Source organism: Polypterus senegalus, chromosome 8, assembly GCF_016835505.1.
Source record: "Polypterus senegalus isolate Bchr_013 chromosome 8, ASM1683550v1, whole genome shotgun sequence".
Classification (NCBI taxonomy): domain Eukaryota; kingdom Metazoa; phylum Chordata; class Cladistia; order Polypteriformes; family Polypteridae; genus Polypterus; species Polypterus senegalus.
In genome coordinates, this window is record NC_053161.1 from 105,960,894 (window position 1) to 105,974,799 (window position 13,906).

The following is a 13,906-nucleotide window of genomic DNA, read 5'->3' on the forward strand; positions in this document are numbered from 1 at the left end:
TTCTCCAGATTGCATGGTTCAGTTCTTTCCATAGATGTTCCATTGGAATCAAATCAGGGCTCATAGACAGCCGCTTCAGAATAGTCCGATGTTTTGTTGTTAGTCATTCTTGGGTGCTTTTAGTTGCATGCTTTGAGTGATTATCCTGTTCGAAAATTCATGACCTGTGACTAAGGCAGAACTTTAGGACACTGGGCAGTACATTTCACACTAGAATGTCTTTTGATAGTCTTGAGATTTCATTGTTCTCAGCACAGTCTCCAGGCACCCCATGCCAGACACAGCATAAACAAAAACACAAAACATAACCAAGCCTCCTCCATGTTTCACAGTAGGTATGGTGTTCTTTTCTTTGAAAATTTCATTTTTTTACTTTTGTGGACAAAAAGCTGACGCGACTTGTCAAAAAGCTCCATTTTTGTCTCATCTGTCCAAAGACATTCTCTCAGAAACATTGTGGCTTGTCAATACTTTTTTTTTTTAGCAAATTACATTAAGGCTTTTTTATGTGTTTTTTTTTTCTTTTCATCTTATTAGTGGAGTCCAACACTGATTGACCTGGACCTTGGAGTTCAGTTTGTATCTAATTTGGAAGTTGTTCTTGGCATTTTGTCTATCATATTCACGATCCTTTTGCCCATTAAGGAGTCAGTTTTCCTCTTGTGGACACATCCATGGAGATTGTCTGCTGTCCCATGGACCTTAAACTTCTTAATATTTGCAACTATTGTCACAAGAACATCAGGCTGCTTGAAGATGGTCTTATAGCATTTGCCTTTAGCATGCTTGTCTATAATTTACTTTCTCATCTCTCCAGACAACTTTCTCTTTTGCTTCCTCCGGTCCATGTTCAGTGTGGGACACACGATGATACCGAACAGCAGAGTGACTACTTTTTTCCATTTAATTAGGCTTAATAACTTCTTGCTCAACTGGAGTCATGTGAAATACTAAATACTAATATATTTAAATTTAGGTTAACAATTCTGGGTATTGCATTATTGTTTGCACTTTTTTTTTTACACTTTATTATTATGGCAAGAACAACACCAACAGCAAAATAAAAATGTAAGTAAATATTAGGGTGCTTTGCCACATGCTCGCTTCACTCACTAACCCCCGGGCCTGCACTATGCGTTGGCCTATTTGTGGTTCTGCTGCTTGCGTAAGAGGATGTGGATGTGCAATTTAAACAGATTGTTATTTTCATGGGAATTGTTACATATGCATAATATAACTATTTTACATTGCAGTGAGTAATTGACCATATTAAAAAATAATACAACGTAAAAATTTGAAAGTAAATTAGGTTTAATGTTGCATTAGAATCATTCGTTGCGTAATATGATTTCGTTCTGTTTGGCTTGGAAATTAACACCCAAATACTTTTTGAACTTACACTTTTACAGTAAAACTTCAGTAAAAACAATTTTTTTAATTAAATTTTTGTCAATATTGGATTGAATTTGATTCTGTTTGGACTTTCATCGTGACAATGCAACGTAAAACTGCTTGTGATTGAATTTCGTTTACTTCTCTATTAAATAAAAGGACTTTTTCAAATGTTTTGCTCTGAGATTTGTAAAATGTCTTTGCAAAAACTATTCTAACTGTTAACGTTTTAATATGAATGGCATATCAGGATGTCCTTTGTTGTCTAATGTTATTCTCTGAAGATGTACTACATTACCTTTCTTGGATACATCCATCTTCCTATAGTAATTTGTGTGGAGGAAGACCGGACGATGTTAATGTTTGTAGGTATTCTTCGGGTTATTTTAAGTTGATGTTTTCATCTTCTGCACGATCACCACCAACTGTTTCAGTATAGTCTATTGATACGCATTTAACCGATCGACATTTTTGCCGTTAATTCGTTTGACTTCATTGTTTCTCTGTGCTAGGATTGCCCGTGTGCTCATTTTTACTGTTGATAACCCTTCGTGATGAAATTCTTCAATAAGATATGGAGATAATATGTTTAAGAGCTGAGAGAGCAAGAAATGTGCCTTTCAAAAGCATTCACATGAATGAGAGGTGAGAGTACCCTGGGCGTGATTGAATATGGTTGAGAGGTGGGCGTGACTGGAATAAATCTCATGGCCTAAGTCTCATCTCATGGGACTTGGAAAAAAATCTCTTCAAAAAAGTCTCATCTTGTCCCAAGATTTTTTTTATATAATAGAGAGAACTATAAATACACAATATGATTATATTGTAGGACACTAGCTGAGTACTGCAAATGGGATGCATACAACATTATCATAAGTACTTAAATCTTTGCAGAGGAACTACTAATAAAAAAGTTAAAATATTAATAATAGTGTAGTAGTGTGTTTTACCAGTGCATGTGACTGTTAAGGATTTTTGTTAATTTTCGTGGCTGCTTTTATGTCTAGCCACCCTGACAAGGATCAAAAGGAATACAGGATAGTTAGTAAGACTGCGACAAGGTGAGAATAGTGAGAGATGTAAAAGATCAGACAAGAGGCAGGTATGTCGAAGGTGGACTTGTTTTATCATTTTGGAATTTTTCAATAGGCATATGCAGATTCCTGAAAATATTGTACCTTAATAAAAGGATACGTGTCTCGGTGTCTGTCCAGTTTCCATGTTTTTTTCATTCTAATAGGTGGCTTATCATAAACATTAACACTGATTTTACAAATCCCATACCAAGTGACTTATAACAGCGACATAGAGTTTCCTGGTGCACTGCTAACTTTTAAGACTGAGGTCAGCATTGATTACTTAGAGTTCAACCAATCTCATGTTAATAGCACAATTAGTTTAGATTAAAATGCATGTCGCATCTGTGGACTCCCATGGTAAAGAAGTATCATTACAGTATCAAGTTAGGATCTGCATAATCTGTCTTACTTTTTTTTCTCTCTTACATATGCAGCAATATTTTAATAAAGGTGGTCTGAATATTTTAATTACACATTGTTTTAGGCAGTATGTGTCAAACCAGCAACCTTATAAGATGGAAACTAATTCTAGGACATGGTATATTGGCTCTTTAAAGTTGGTATTTTAAAGTATTATAATAAAAAGGAAAATCAGAAGTGTGATAATTATTTTCCATTTGCTTTAATGAAATGGTCTTAACATTAAACAGCAGCCAGGGATCTAAGGTTAAAGAGTGAGTGGGACAGAATCACATGGAAAATGATACTTTTAGGGCACTGGAAAAGCCTTGCATAGCGCATCTGGAGTAACTCCATGCAAAAAATAGTGTAGGTAGAACAAACAACTGATCTTTTACAATCGAATGTCAGCTTTTGCCGTCTAAAAAGACCTTTTTTAAGTAAATTCAAATTATATTTGAATAGTGAGGTTCATATCTGACAGCTGTAACCTCCGTATACTTTATGAAAATGTAATTTCCCTCTTACACATTCAAACAGCTGACCAACATCATTGATAGACTTATTTGACTGAACACTGTCAGACCTGATTGGAGCTAATACTGTTGAATATAATCTTGAACATATATTGACCCTTACCATAAGTGAGAGAATAGTCACCACAAGGTTTCTAGAGAAACAGTCTGCTTTGATCAAAGAAAAATTCAGAATAGGTGAGGGAATATCTTTTGGGACTAATCAGGAAATGTTAAAAAAGCTATTTCTAAGGCTCTGGAACCACCACACCACAGTGAGAGTCATTTTCTCCAAATTTAGACAAGTTGTAACAGTACTGAATCTTCTCCAGAAAGGCCATCCTACCAAATTTAACACTAGAATCCTTGAAGCGTTGTTTTTATTTTTTTTTTTTTTTCATTTTACCTTTTTTTTTTCTCCAGCTGTCTGGAGTTTTTTTTTTTTTTTCTGTCCTCCCTGGCCATCGGACCTTACTCTTATTCTTTGTTAATTAATGTTGACTTATTTTTCTTACTGTGTCTTTTATTTTTCTATTCTTCATTATGTAAAGCACTTTGAGCTACATTTTTTGTATGAAAATGTGCTATATAAATAAATGTTGTTGTTGTTTATTTGATATTTGGACTTCAGCCTTCACACATTATATACTTCATGTCAAAAATGTGTCATTAGTACTATAATATGAAAGGCATCTGTTCCAAAACTATACTAATAAAAGGCAAAGCCCTCACTGAATGACTGACTCACTCACTCATCACTAATTCTCCAACTTCCCGTCTAGGTAGAAGGCTGAAATTTGGCAGGCTTATTCCTTACAGCTTACTTGCAAAAGTTAAGCAGGTTTAATTTCGAAATTCTACACGTAACGGTCATAACGATCGACAACGTCCACCATGTTGAACTTTATTATTTATGGCCCCCTCTTCACAAAATTTGGTAGGTGGCTTCCCTACGCTAACCAAAACCAATGTACGTACTTATTTCAGTGGTATGATGCCACTGTCGGCCGCCATATTGAACTTTTTTTTTGAACTTTTTTTCTTTGTTACTTATGGGCCCATCTTCAAGAAATTTGGTACGCGTGTTCCCAATGCTAACTGAATCCTACTTACGTACATATATACGTCCATAGCCTGCAGCTCGGTCATCGGTGAGGCGGCATTGGGTCCCCATCCCAATGCCTCCCACGTTGTTGGCTGCCTGCCTATATAAGGCCGTCCGTCGCTCTGGTCTCTACATTCCCTTCCTTGCTTCGCCACGTGATTCACGTCTCCCTGCTGATAACTACAGCCTTTTTATTTAATCCACGGCTTCTCCGCTGTTATATTGTTCATTTATTACGATTATAGTTATTGTGTAGGTATTTTAGACATACTTTACATTGTTCAGGTACCCATTTCCTTAATCATTCCAACCATACCCCCATTAACATGTCTATCGAGGTGATCACCATCGATCAAAGAACTGTCACTTACCGAGTGGTTTCCATGCCCGGAGATGGCACTTACCTTTTCCATTCTCTTTGTTACATATCGCACGGCCATATCAGGCTCACTCTTGATATCCGGAGGAACATTGTGTCTTATGTATTGATTGACTGGGACAGGTTCAAGGTGTGGACTGATGATGGTACAAGAGATAATTATACTACACAGGAGCACTAGAAGAATGAAATGCTTAAGCCCTTCACCTATGGTTCTGCATGTGAGTTGATGGCTGCCGCTGAATTGTACGATTATCGCTTTCAAGTGTACTGAAATGGCCAAATATTTTACACCTTTCGACAACCGCCAATGCCTCTTAAACATCCTAGATTCACAGGTGATGATTTCAGTAGTGGACACTTTGATGTTTATGGATGTTTAAACTCTCAAAAGCTGGATGTGAAGTTATCGATGAAACCGGTTTTATGCTTACAACACGACAGTTGCCGAATGTCACTTCAACACAAGTCCTGCAAATACTGTCGTAATTGAAGCAAACTATGAAACTCAAACCGATTTTGACAGCAGCAATCCAAGCTGTGAGATTTGAAACAAGATTACTGTTCAAATGGCAAACTGTACGTTGCATGCTCAAGAGCAAGCTCAGCGCACAGCTTGGTCATATTACAACCGGAGGGCCGAACTCACAATGTGGTATACAAAGAGATCCTTAAATAATTATTGGCATATTTTCCCTCGGTTTAAAAAGGTTTCATTTTCTTCTTAATAAAAATTTTAAGGCAATACTTCACCGCTGCGAAGCGCGGGTATTTTGCTAGTAACAATATATTATTTACCCTATACAATTCCAGACACCACACATGCAGATAAAGAACCTTGAGCTAGGAGAACTTTTTGTCTGAGTTGAGCTGCGCTGGTGGGGGCATGGGATAGCAGGTTGCTTGCTTGCTTGTGCTGATTGACACATTTTACAAATAAAAGATGCCAATGGAGTGGTGCAAAGGAATTTAAGGTGTCCTGGGATTACGAGTTTTTCGTAGGCTTCAAGGATTCTAGTGTTAACTCATTGATATTTAATTCATGAAACCACAGCATGATACCAGAAGAGCATCCAAAAAATTGCAGGCCTGTTTAGCCTCAGCTAATGTTAGTGGTCATGACATGTGGTAAAAAAAGAAATTGAGTAAAAAAAGGGATTTCTGCTATCTAAGAGTGACATTGGTACTTGGAACACTTGGATGATCCCCTAGCCTTTTTGAATAACATAAAGATGTTAATATCCATAGGGACAGAGGAGTCAAAAGTAGATCTCTTTACATGACACAGGTCTTGCTGTGTCTGATGTGAAACCAAGGAATCACACATTCTCTATTACTGGAGTGGCCAAGTCAAAATCCAGAGGTATTGTCCAGTAAAGATACTGTGACAGGATATGAAGCAAGCAGTTTATGCTCACTGACCTACTTATGTGTCTGAATTAAAGCACTTCTGCAAAGAATAGTGGGCTAAAATTTATCAAGAAATGATATCAAATAAGAACTTTTATTGTGAATATTGCAGGAAAAGATGCTTGAATGATTAAATTATTTTAAAACTGTATTGTCTGTTTGCTCAAGTTCCCTTTCTCTAATGATGCATTTTGTCTAAAATATACAAATCAAATACAGTTGACGCTGATATCTGACCAGTCAACAAACTGCAGCTAGGATCAGTAGTTAGAATGGAATTGAGCTGTTTATATTGACCTAACATGGAAGAGTGAACAGAACTTAACATGTTACACTGATAAAACAACTTTTTAGCCTAATGGTAAATATGTAATAGTCTCATGAAGGATATGAAAGATTAATGTCATGCACACCTTACCTGCCACTACGTTCACTTTTTAATGACAAACATCCATCAGGACTGGCCACCCTTCTGCAGCATATCTGACCACTGCCGTACTCAGTGCTTTTGTCTTTTCTGCTAATTAATTGTATGTGTGAAGAAATAAAAACATGTTTGCATTTCTACTTGTCTTAAATATGGCTTTTGCTGATGGAAATGTTCCAGTGTTCATTCCAGAGGATAACAAAATATTTGTAATTAAGTTATTAAAAAATGCCTGCAGCGACAAATTCTGCATTTTAAAAATTACTTTTGATTTTTTTCCTCAACAATAATTGATCATTTTATGCTTGTTTTAAAAAGTACTACTTAACCAAGTGAGTATTGAATAACTTTTGTTGTAACCAAAAATTTCTGCAGAAACAAATTCTGTATTTGGGTAATTACTGGCTATTATTTATCCCTTCAAAATACCTAGTCATTTTCTTTTTATATAATATGCTACCGTGGCTGTTCATTTGTCTGTCCAGGATTTTAAATCACCTGTAGCTCTCAAATCGTTTCAACTATTGACTTGAAATTTGGTACACATATACTACGTGATGTCTACTATCTGCTTTCGGGGTGATGATTTTTATTACTCTTCTTATTTTATTTTATTTTAGAATCAACTCTCAGCTGCGCGCAACTGGGCTGCCGTGCAGTGCATGCGTATGAGCGCTGTTCTCATTCCCTACTGCCTTCGGTAATCATTCTTGAGGTAGATTGAAGACAAGTGAAAAATTAAAGAAAATGTACTAAGTAATTGTAACACAAAAACTAACTTAATCCGATTTAACGCGAAGAGATGTGGACGAAAGAAGAGAAGCAGTGGGCCGCTAGGGTTGATAAATGAAGAGCTGCTCTGGTAGCAGCAAGCGCATCAACCTCTGAGCAAACGAATTCTAAACAGAGACAGAGAAAGAGTATGAAAACTAGGAATGCTCAAGTCCAATGTATTCACTGCACGTTATCGTGCAGTACGCCGTTACTGGTATGTTATAAATAAGAATTTCAGGCACTAGTAAAATATGTTTTATTTAATAAAGGCTTTGAAAAACACAGCATAATCAAAAAAGGAGCAAATGTGCTTTTATAAGTAAGTATAACTTAAAAAAGCAGCTTTGTCAAGAATGCAGCAAAGCTACAACAAAGTAAATATCATGGCCTATATAGGGGGCCATCAGATATTCTTTTGGTACGCTCTGAGATCTTGGAATAAAAAAAAGGTTAAGAACCGCTAGTGCGCAGATCAAGTTACATACATCCAAATATTAGTATGATTGTCCATTTCTCAGAAGTGGGTTGGTCTGGGGGGGTATAACCCCTAACCCTGCTGTGTTTATCCTAGCATCTTACCTGGTTAAGTACAAGTCTTTTTGTGGTTTTAATGATGTGAAATTTTAGGAGTATAGGTCGACACTCACCTAAAGGATTATTAGGAACACCTGTTCAATTTCTCATTAATGCAATTATCTAATCAACCAATCACATGGCAGTTGCTTCAATGCATTTAGGGGTGTGGTCCTGGTCAAGACAATCTCCTGAACTCCAAACTGAATGTCAGAATGGGAAAGAAAGGTGATTTAAGCAATTTTGAGCGTGGCATGGTTATTGGTGCCAGACGGGCCGGTCGGTGTATTTCACAATGTGCTCAGTTACTGGGATTTTCATGCACAACCATTTCTAGGGTTTACAAAGAATGGTGTGAAAAGGGAAAAATATCCAGTATGTGGCAGTCCTTTGGGCGAAAATGCCTTGTTGATGCTAGAAGTCAGAGGAGAATGGGCCGACTGATTCAAGCTGATAGAAGAGCAACTTTGACTGAAATAACCATTAGTTACAACCGAGGTATGCAGCAAAGCATTTGTGAAGCCACAACACGCACAACCTTGAGGCGGATGGGCTACAACAGCAGAAGACCCCACCGGGTACCACTCATCTCCACTACAAATAGGAAAAAGAGGCTACAATTTGCACAAGCTCACCAAAATTGGACAGTTGAAGACTGGAAAAATGTTGCCTGGTCTGATGAGTCTCGATTTCTGTTGAGACATTCAAATGGTAGAGTCAGAATTTGGCGTAAAGAGAATGAGAACATGGATCCATCATGCCTTGTTACCACTGTGCAGGCTGGTGGTGGTGGTGTAATGGTGTGGGGGATGTTTTCTTGGCACACTTTAGGCCCCTTAGTGCCAATTGGGCATTGTTTAAATGCCACGGGCTACCTGAGCATTGTTTCTGACCATGTCCATCCCTTCATGACCACCATGTACCCATCCTCTGATGGCTACTTCCAGCAGGATAATGGACCATGTCACAAAGCTCGAATCATTTCAAATTGGTTTCTTAACCATGACACTGAGTTCACTGTACTAAAATGGCCCCCACAGTCACCAATTCTCAACCCAATAGAGCATCTTTGGGATGTGGTGTAACGGGAGCTTCGTGACCTGGATGTGCATCCCACAAATCTCCATCAACTGCATGATGCTATCCTATCAATATGGGCCAACATTTCTAAAGAATGCTTTCAGCACCTTGTTGAATCAATGCCACATAGAATTAAGGCAGTTCTGAAGGCGAAAGGGGGTCAAACACCGTATTAGTATGGTGTTCCTAATAATCCTTTATGTGAGTGTATATTCTTTCACTTCACTGTGGATACTTATGAGTTTAGGAGAAGAAAGGATGTCTTCCACAAACTCAGATCACTGAGAGCTGATAACACCACAACCTGCAGCCTTGTGATTGTGGAGTCCCTCCGTTCTCTTTTTATGTTTAGTAATGGACAGATTACAATTGACTTTTGTGGTTTATGGCAAGGTGTAAAGAACACCCTGAGGTAAATAGCCTCCAAAACAGGTTCAGCTTTTATGCACTCGATTTTACTTTTCTGTTGAATGTATTCAATTTATGTACCTGTAAGGTTTTATTCAATGCTTCTTAATACTTATGAACCAATTTTCTTAACTCCTTCTTTTCAGTATTAAAGTACCAGGGAGCTTTCCTGGGTTTGAGACATGAATCCACTGTGTGTACACCAGTCCAGTTCAGGGATACTCGCATTTTGTCAGTTTACAACAACATTAATTTACGTACCACGTTTTCATACATGAGAGTAGTTCACAGTACCTTATAGTAGTAACTGCTAAACAGAATAACAAAAAGAAAGTAGAACACAAACAAAAAGTAAATAAATAAAGAAGTTATTTACAAAAGATTTAATAAAAATGTAGAAACGAGAAACAGAATGTCCAGCATAATAATAAATGGAATGGTCAAGATTAGTGATGAGCGAGCAAGCTCGGCCGAACATGTGTTTGACTCGAGCATCACTATGCTCGGAGCATGGCGCTACTTGAACGAGCACCACATGTGCTTGTGCGCCATGCTTGAGTCTCTGCCCCGCACGTTTCTCTGGTTGAAGACAGCCAATCAAGGGGCAGGTAAGTACTGCCCTCACTGTAATGCCAGTAGCCATGTCAGGTGCTGACATTACAGTGATTGGCTGGCCGGAACACATCATTGGGTGCTATACAGTATATGGAGGCACTGTCATGTAATGTTTTAGAGCGTCAGCTCACCTGCAGGCACTGGCATATAATGTTTTAAAGCATCATTTTTCCTGTAAAATTAATTTTTTTGGGGGGGTTTTGGGCGTGTTTTTGTCAGTCTGTAAAAGTGCCGTACAACTCGGACAAACTGGTTCCCAGCAGCGACTTGGGAGTCCAAGATGCATCCAGACATCGTCCCTATGCTGTTCCTGGTCCATTTGGGTGGTGTTTCTGTCACTTTATGACCTTTTCCAATGGACCAGGCACCCTCCCCTCTTCAGAGCAGGGGGTGCCAGGTTGTCTCCCATTGACTTACATTATTTTTGGGTGCTTGGTAGAGCACACGAACATCGCAATGTGTTCGGACCGAACACCCAAACACTTTGGTGCTCGCTCATCACTAGTCAAGTTGGCCCAGGATAAGCTGGCTTGATGCTGAAAAAAATAAATCTCCATTTGGACCCGAGACAAAAAGACCATCTAAGACTGTCTGGACATTCTACAGTATGTATATGTTTCACCAATAAAAGGATAGTTTTCTGGACCTTTGTTTATCTTTCCAGCATTACAGGTGGCTGTATAGCACCACCCCTGAATAACAGAAATAAAGAAAATATATAGAAAAAGTGATTTGTGACAATCCTATAAAACAGCAAATAAAATTGCCTTTTCTGATAACAGCTAATCTTCACCTTCCCACACCTTGAGGGAATTCTAGTTGCTACTTAAGAGATAACGAAATAGTCAAATTAAAGAGACAGCTTTTATTAGTTTTTTTTTCTTTTTTCATTTTGAACTATTCTGGCCTAGCATGTCTCTGTTGGTAAAGTATTCTATATTTTTGGTGCATAAAACCAAAATACCACATCATTAGTTCTTTTATGCTTTACTGTTGGAATACTAAGCATACCATTGTTAGAGGACCCAGGATTATGATTAAGAATGTGGGTATTTGGTAAATTCTCCAAAATATAAGTAAGTGCTTGATTGTTCAAAGATTTATTTATAATTTACAAGAGTATTTTAAAATCTGTTCTAAAAGACACAGGAAGACAGTATAATGATGTTAAGATTAGTGAAATATGCTCAGATTTTCTTTTTCAGTTACTTAGATTCTTGCTGCTTCATTTTGGACTAGTGCATCCTAGTTATGTCTTTTTAGATAATCCTGATAGAAGTTGATTTACACTAATCTACATTACTAAAGACAGAAACATGTATTCAGTTTTCTGCAATAATATGAGTTCTACCTTGTGTGATTTCTGTGATATTGTCTATGCGAACCTTTCAGTATTTAATAGCAGGCCAAATGAAAAGATGAAGGCCTAAGAGAGAGGTTATGGATGTGGTGAGAAGGGACCTGCAGGTGATGGGTGTAACACAGAGTAAGATGCAAAAGACGGGAACATATGGTAAAAGATGATTCATTGTGGCAACCCCTAACAGGAGCAGCCGGAAAGAGAAGAAGATGATGTTGTTTACACCAGTATGCAGCACTACTGTCCAGATGTCTTTTGTCTAGTACTTCTCAAAAACTGATGAGATCTTCCTTGCAGTATCCATATCATGGGTGTAGAGGAGGCATAGTACAAACATCTAGTTGTTTAGGATTGTAAATTGACCTCACAGTATATATTTTGACTGAGAGAGAAAATCCTGTTCTGTTTAGGAAATCTACGGGAACACAAGTGGAATGTGCAGACTGAATACAGTAGAACACCCAGCCAGGAATCACAATGAAAATAAACCACTATGTCAGACTACTTCTTCTTACTTTGCTAATTGTGTTGCTTAAGTTACGTTTTACCTTAAACCCCTATCTAAATGAGAAATGGTAAAAAATTTGTTTTGCTTGATGAGCAGTTAAGAATATCTTAGAGAATAACAGACATCACAGCTCGATGACCAATTTTTGATTTCTTTGCATCACATTTCTACTGTATACTGTTTCTTTAAGACAATGAATTACCCACCAGTCACTTCTTTTAATAATTTCAGGTATGCAATAACATAACTGATAGAAAATTTTCTGATGCCTCTTTGGAGAAGTATGTGACAGATCCAGTGATGGCAATTGTCAAAGGGTTTTTTAGCTCTCAGTTTTCCGTCAGCTGTTCAAACCAACAGGTAACAATTTAATACTATTTTGACAGATGATACTTTAGGACAAGTGAGACCTGTCAGTTTTACTAGAGAATATAAAACATGTCTATCTTAATATCTTCTGTTTTCTGTAAATACTGTCATTTTAGAATTCTGAACATAACCCTATTTCAGAAGTCATGTTTAAATTCCATCTTTCATTTTAAAGCATAGCTCAAATTGCCTGTCCTGACTCCAGATTCATTGACTAAATATGTAATCCTTTTTCCCTATGAACTCCAGCTTTTTGTTCCGAATTTGTATGTCTAGTATTTTGAATATTTAAAATAGGTAATAAGTTATGTTAATTATTTTATGTTTTACTTAAATTTTTAACTTTGCACATTGTATAAAGGACAAATTTACAGATTTTTTTTTTTTTTAAGTTAAAAAAAAAAGGAGGATAATGTCAACTTATATGTGGGTCCATGACTGCAGTATTCAAAATCCTAGTTTTATAATTTTGTTTTATTTTTTTTCCTAATAGAGCTGGATTGACAAAATACTGTTAGTGCTTCAGAATGATCTATTATTTATTTGACAGATCAGAAACAGCCCCAAACCCCCTACTCAGTGTTTCAGGATATACAGTATACTGTATTTATGACAGTTTTATATGTTTAAAAGAAAGGTTTTTCTTCTTTAGTCAAAAAAATAGCTCTACATACAGTTTTCTGATAACACATCTATAAAAAACTTTATAAGGGGCATGGGACAAGCAAATAATAATTTGACACACAAAAGTCTTGCTATCTCACAGAAAATGTGGGCATATTTGTGTAATTTTGAACTGTGAAGTTTCATCTTTTGGTGAAAGTAATGTACATATACATTAATTATATGTACATGTGACTACTATAATAGGGAATCAATAAAAGGAAAGGGGGAAAATAGTTATTATAAGACATAACATATAAACATTTTAACATCTCTAAAATCTGAAACATTGAACTTTTCCTCACTGAATTGCAAAGACTAGTCAGTCATTTTGTGTATTTAGTTTATTTTGAAATGGTAACACTAATACAAATTAATTTAAGAACATTAGAAATCAACTATCAGTAATTAGTTGAGTAAGTAGTTTGTGTGATGGAATGTAGTTTTATTCTTTCCTGTATTTATATAGACTAATCATTTCATGTATTTTTCTAATCATTAAATAATGGTTAATTTTGCAATGCCACCAAATCAAAATGTTTATTATTACACTTTTCCAGACATAGCATGACTCTTTGACATGCTGTTTTTGGAAAGTCATTTATATTATTAAAAAAATATATTATCCTTACAGATACATCAGCCAATATTTATACAACTTCTGCAGTCAGCATTCAGAATTTACAATCTCACTTGGCCAAGTTCATCTCAGAAGTCCAACATTGAAGCTTGTATTAAAACATTATCTGAAGTAGGTAGGTATTTAGCAGCATGTCTATATATTTATAGCTGTGTCTAGTCTGTTTTTCTGTCCATGTTTTTATTAACACATCATTTTATTATATTTAAT

The 13,906-nt window shown here is 36.6% G+C and overlaps 1 protein-coding gene across 3 annotated transcripts in view; it reads left to right on the top strand.

Annotated features, from left to right (window-relative positions):
• The window catches only part of itpr2 (inositol 1,4,5-trisphosphate receptor, type 2), a 583,413-nt gene that overhangs the window by 253,726 nt on the left and 315,781 nt on the right, over positions 1-13,906 (top strand). For all 3 annotated transcript variants that reach the window (XM_039761551.1, XM_039761550.1, XM_039761552.1), the window contains 2 exons: positions 12,256-12,384; positions 13,691-13,811. In XM_039761551.1, the coding sequence (XP_039617485.1) occupies positions 12,256-12,384; positions 13,691-13,811 (250 nt within the window). The remainder of the gene's footprint in view (positions 1-12,255; positions 12,385-13,690; positions 13,812-13,906) is intronic.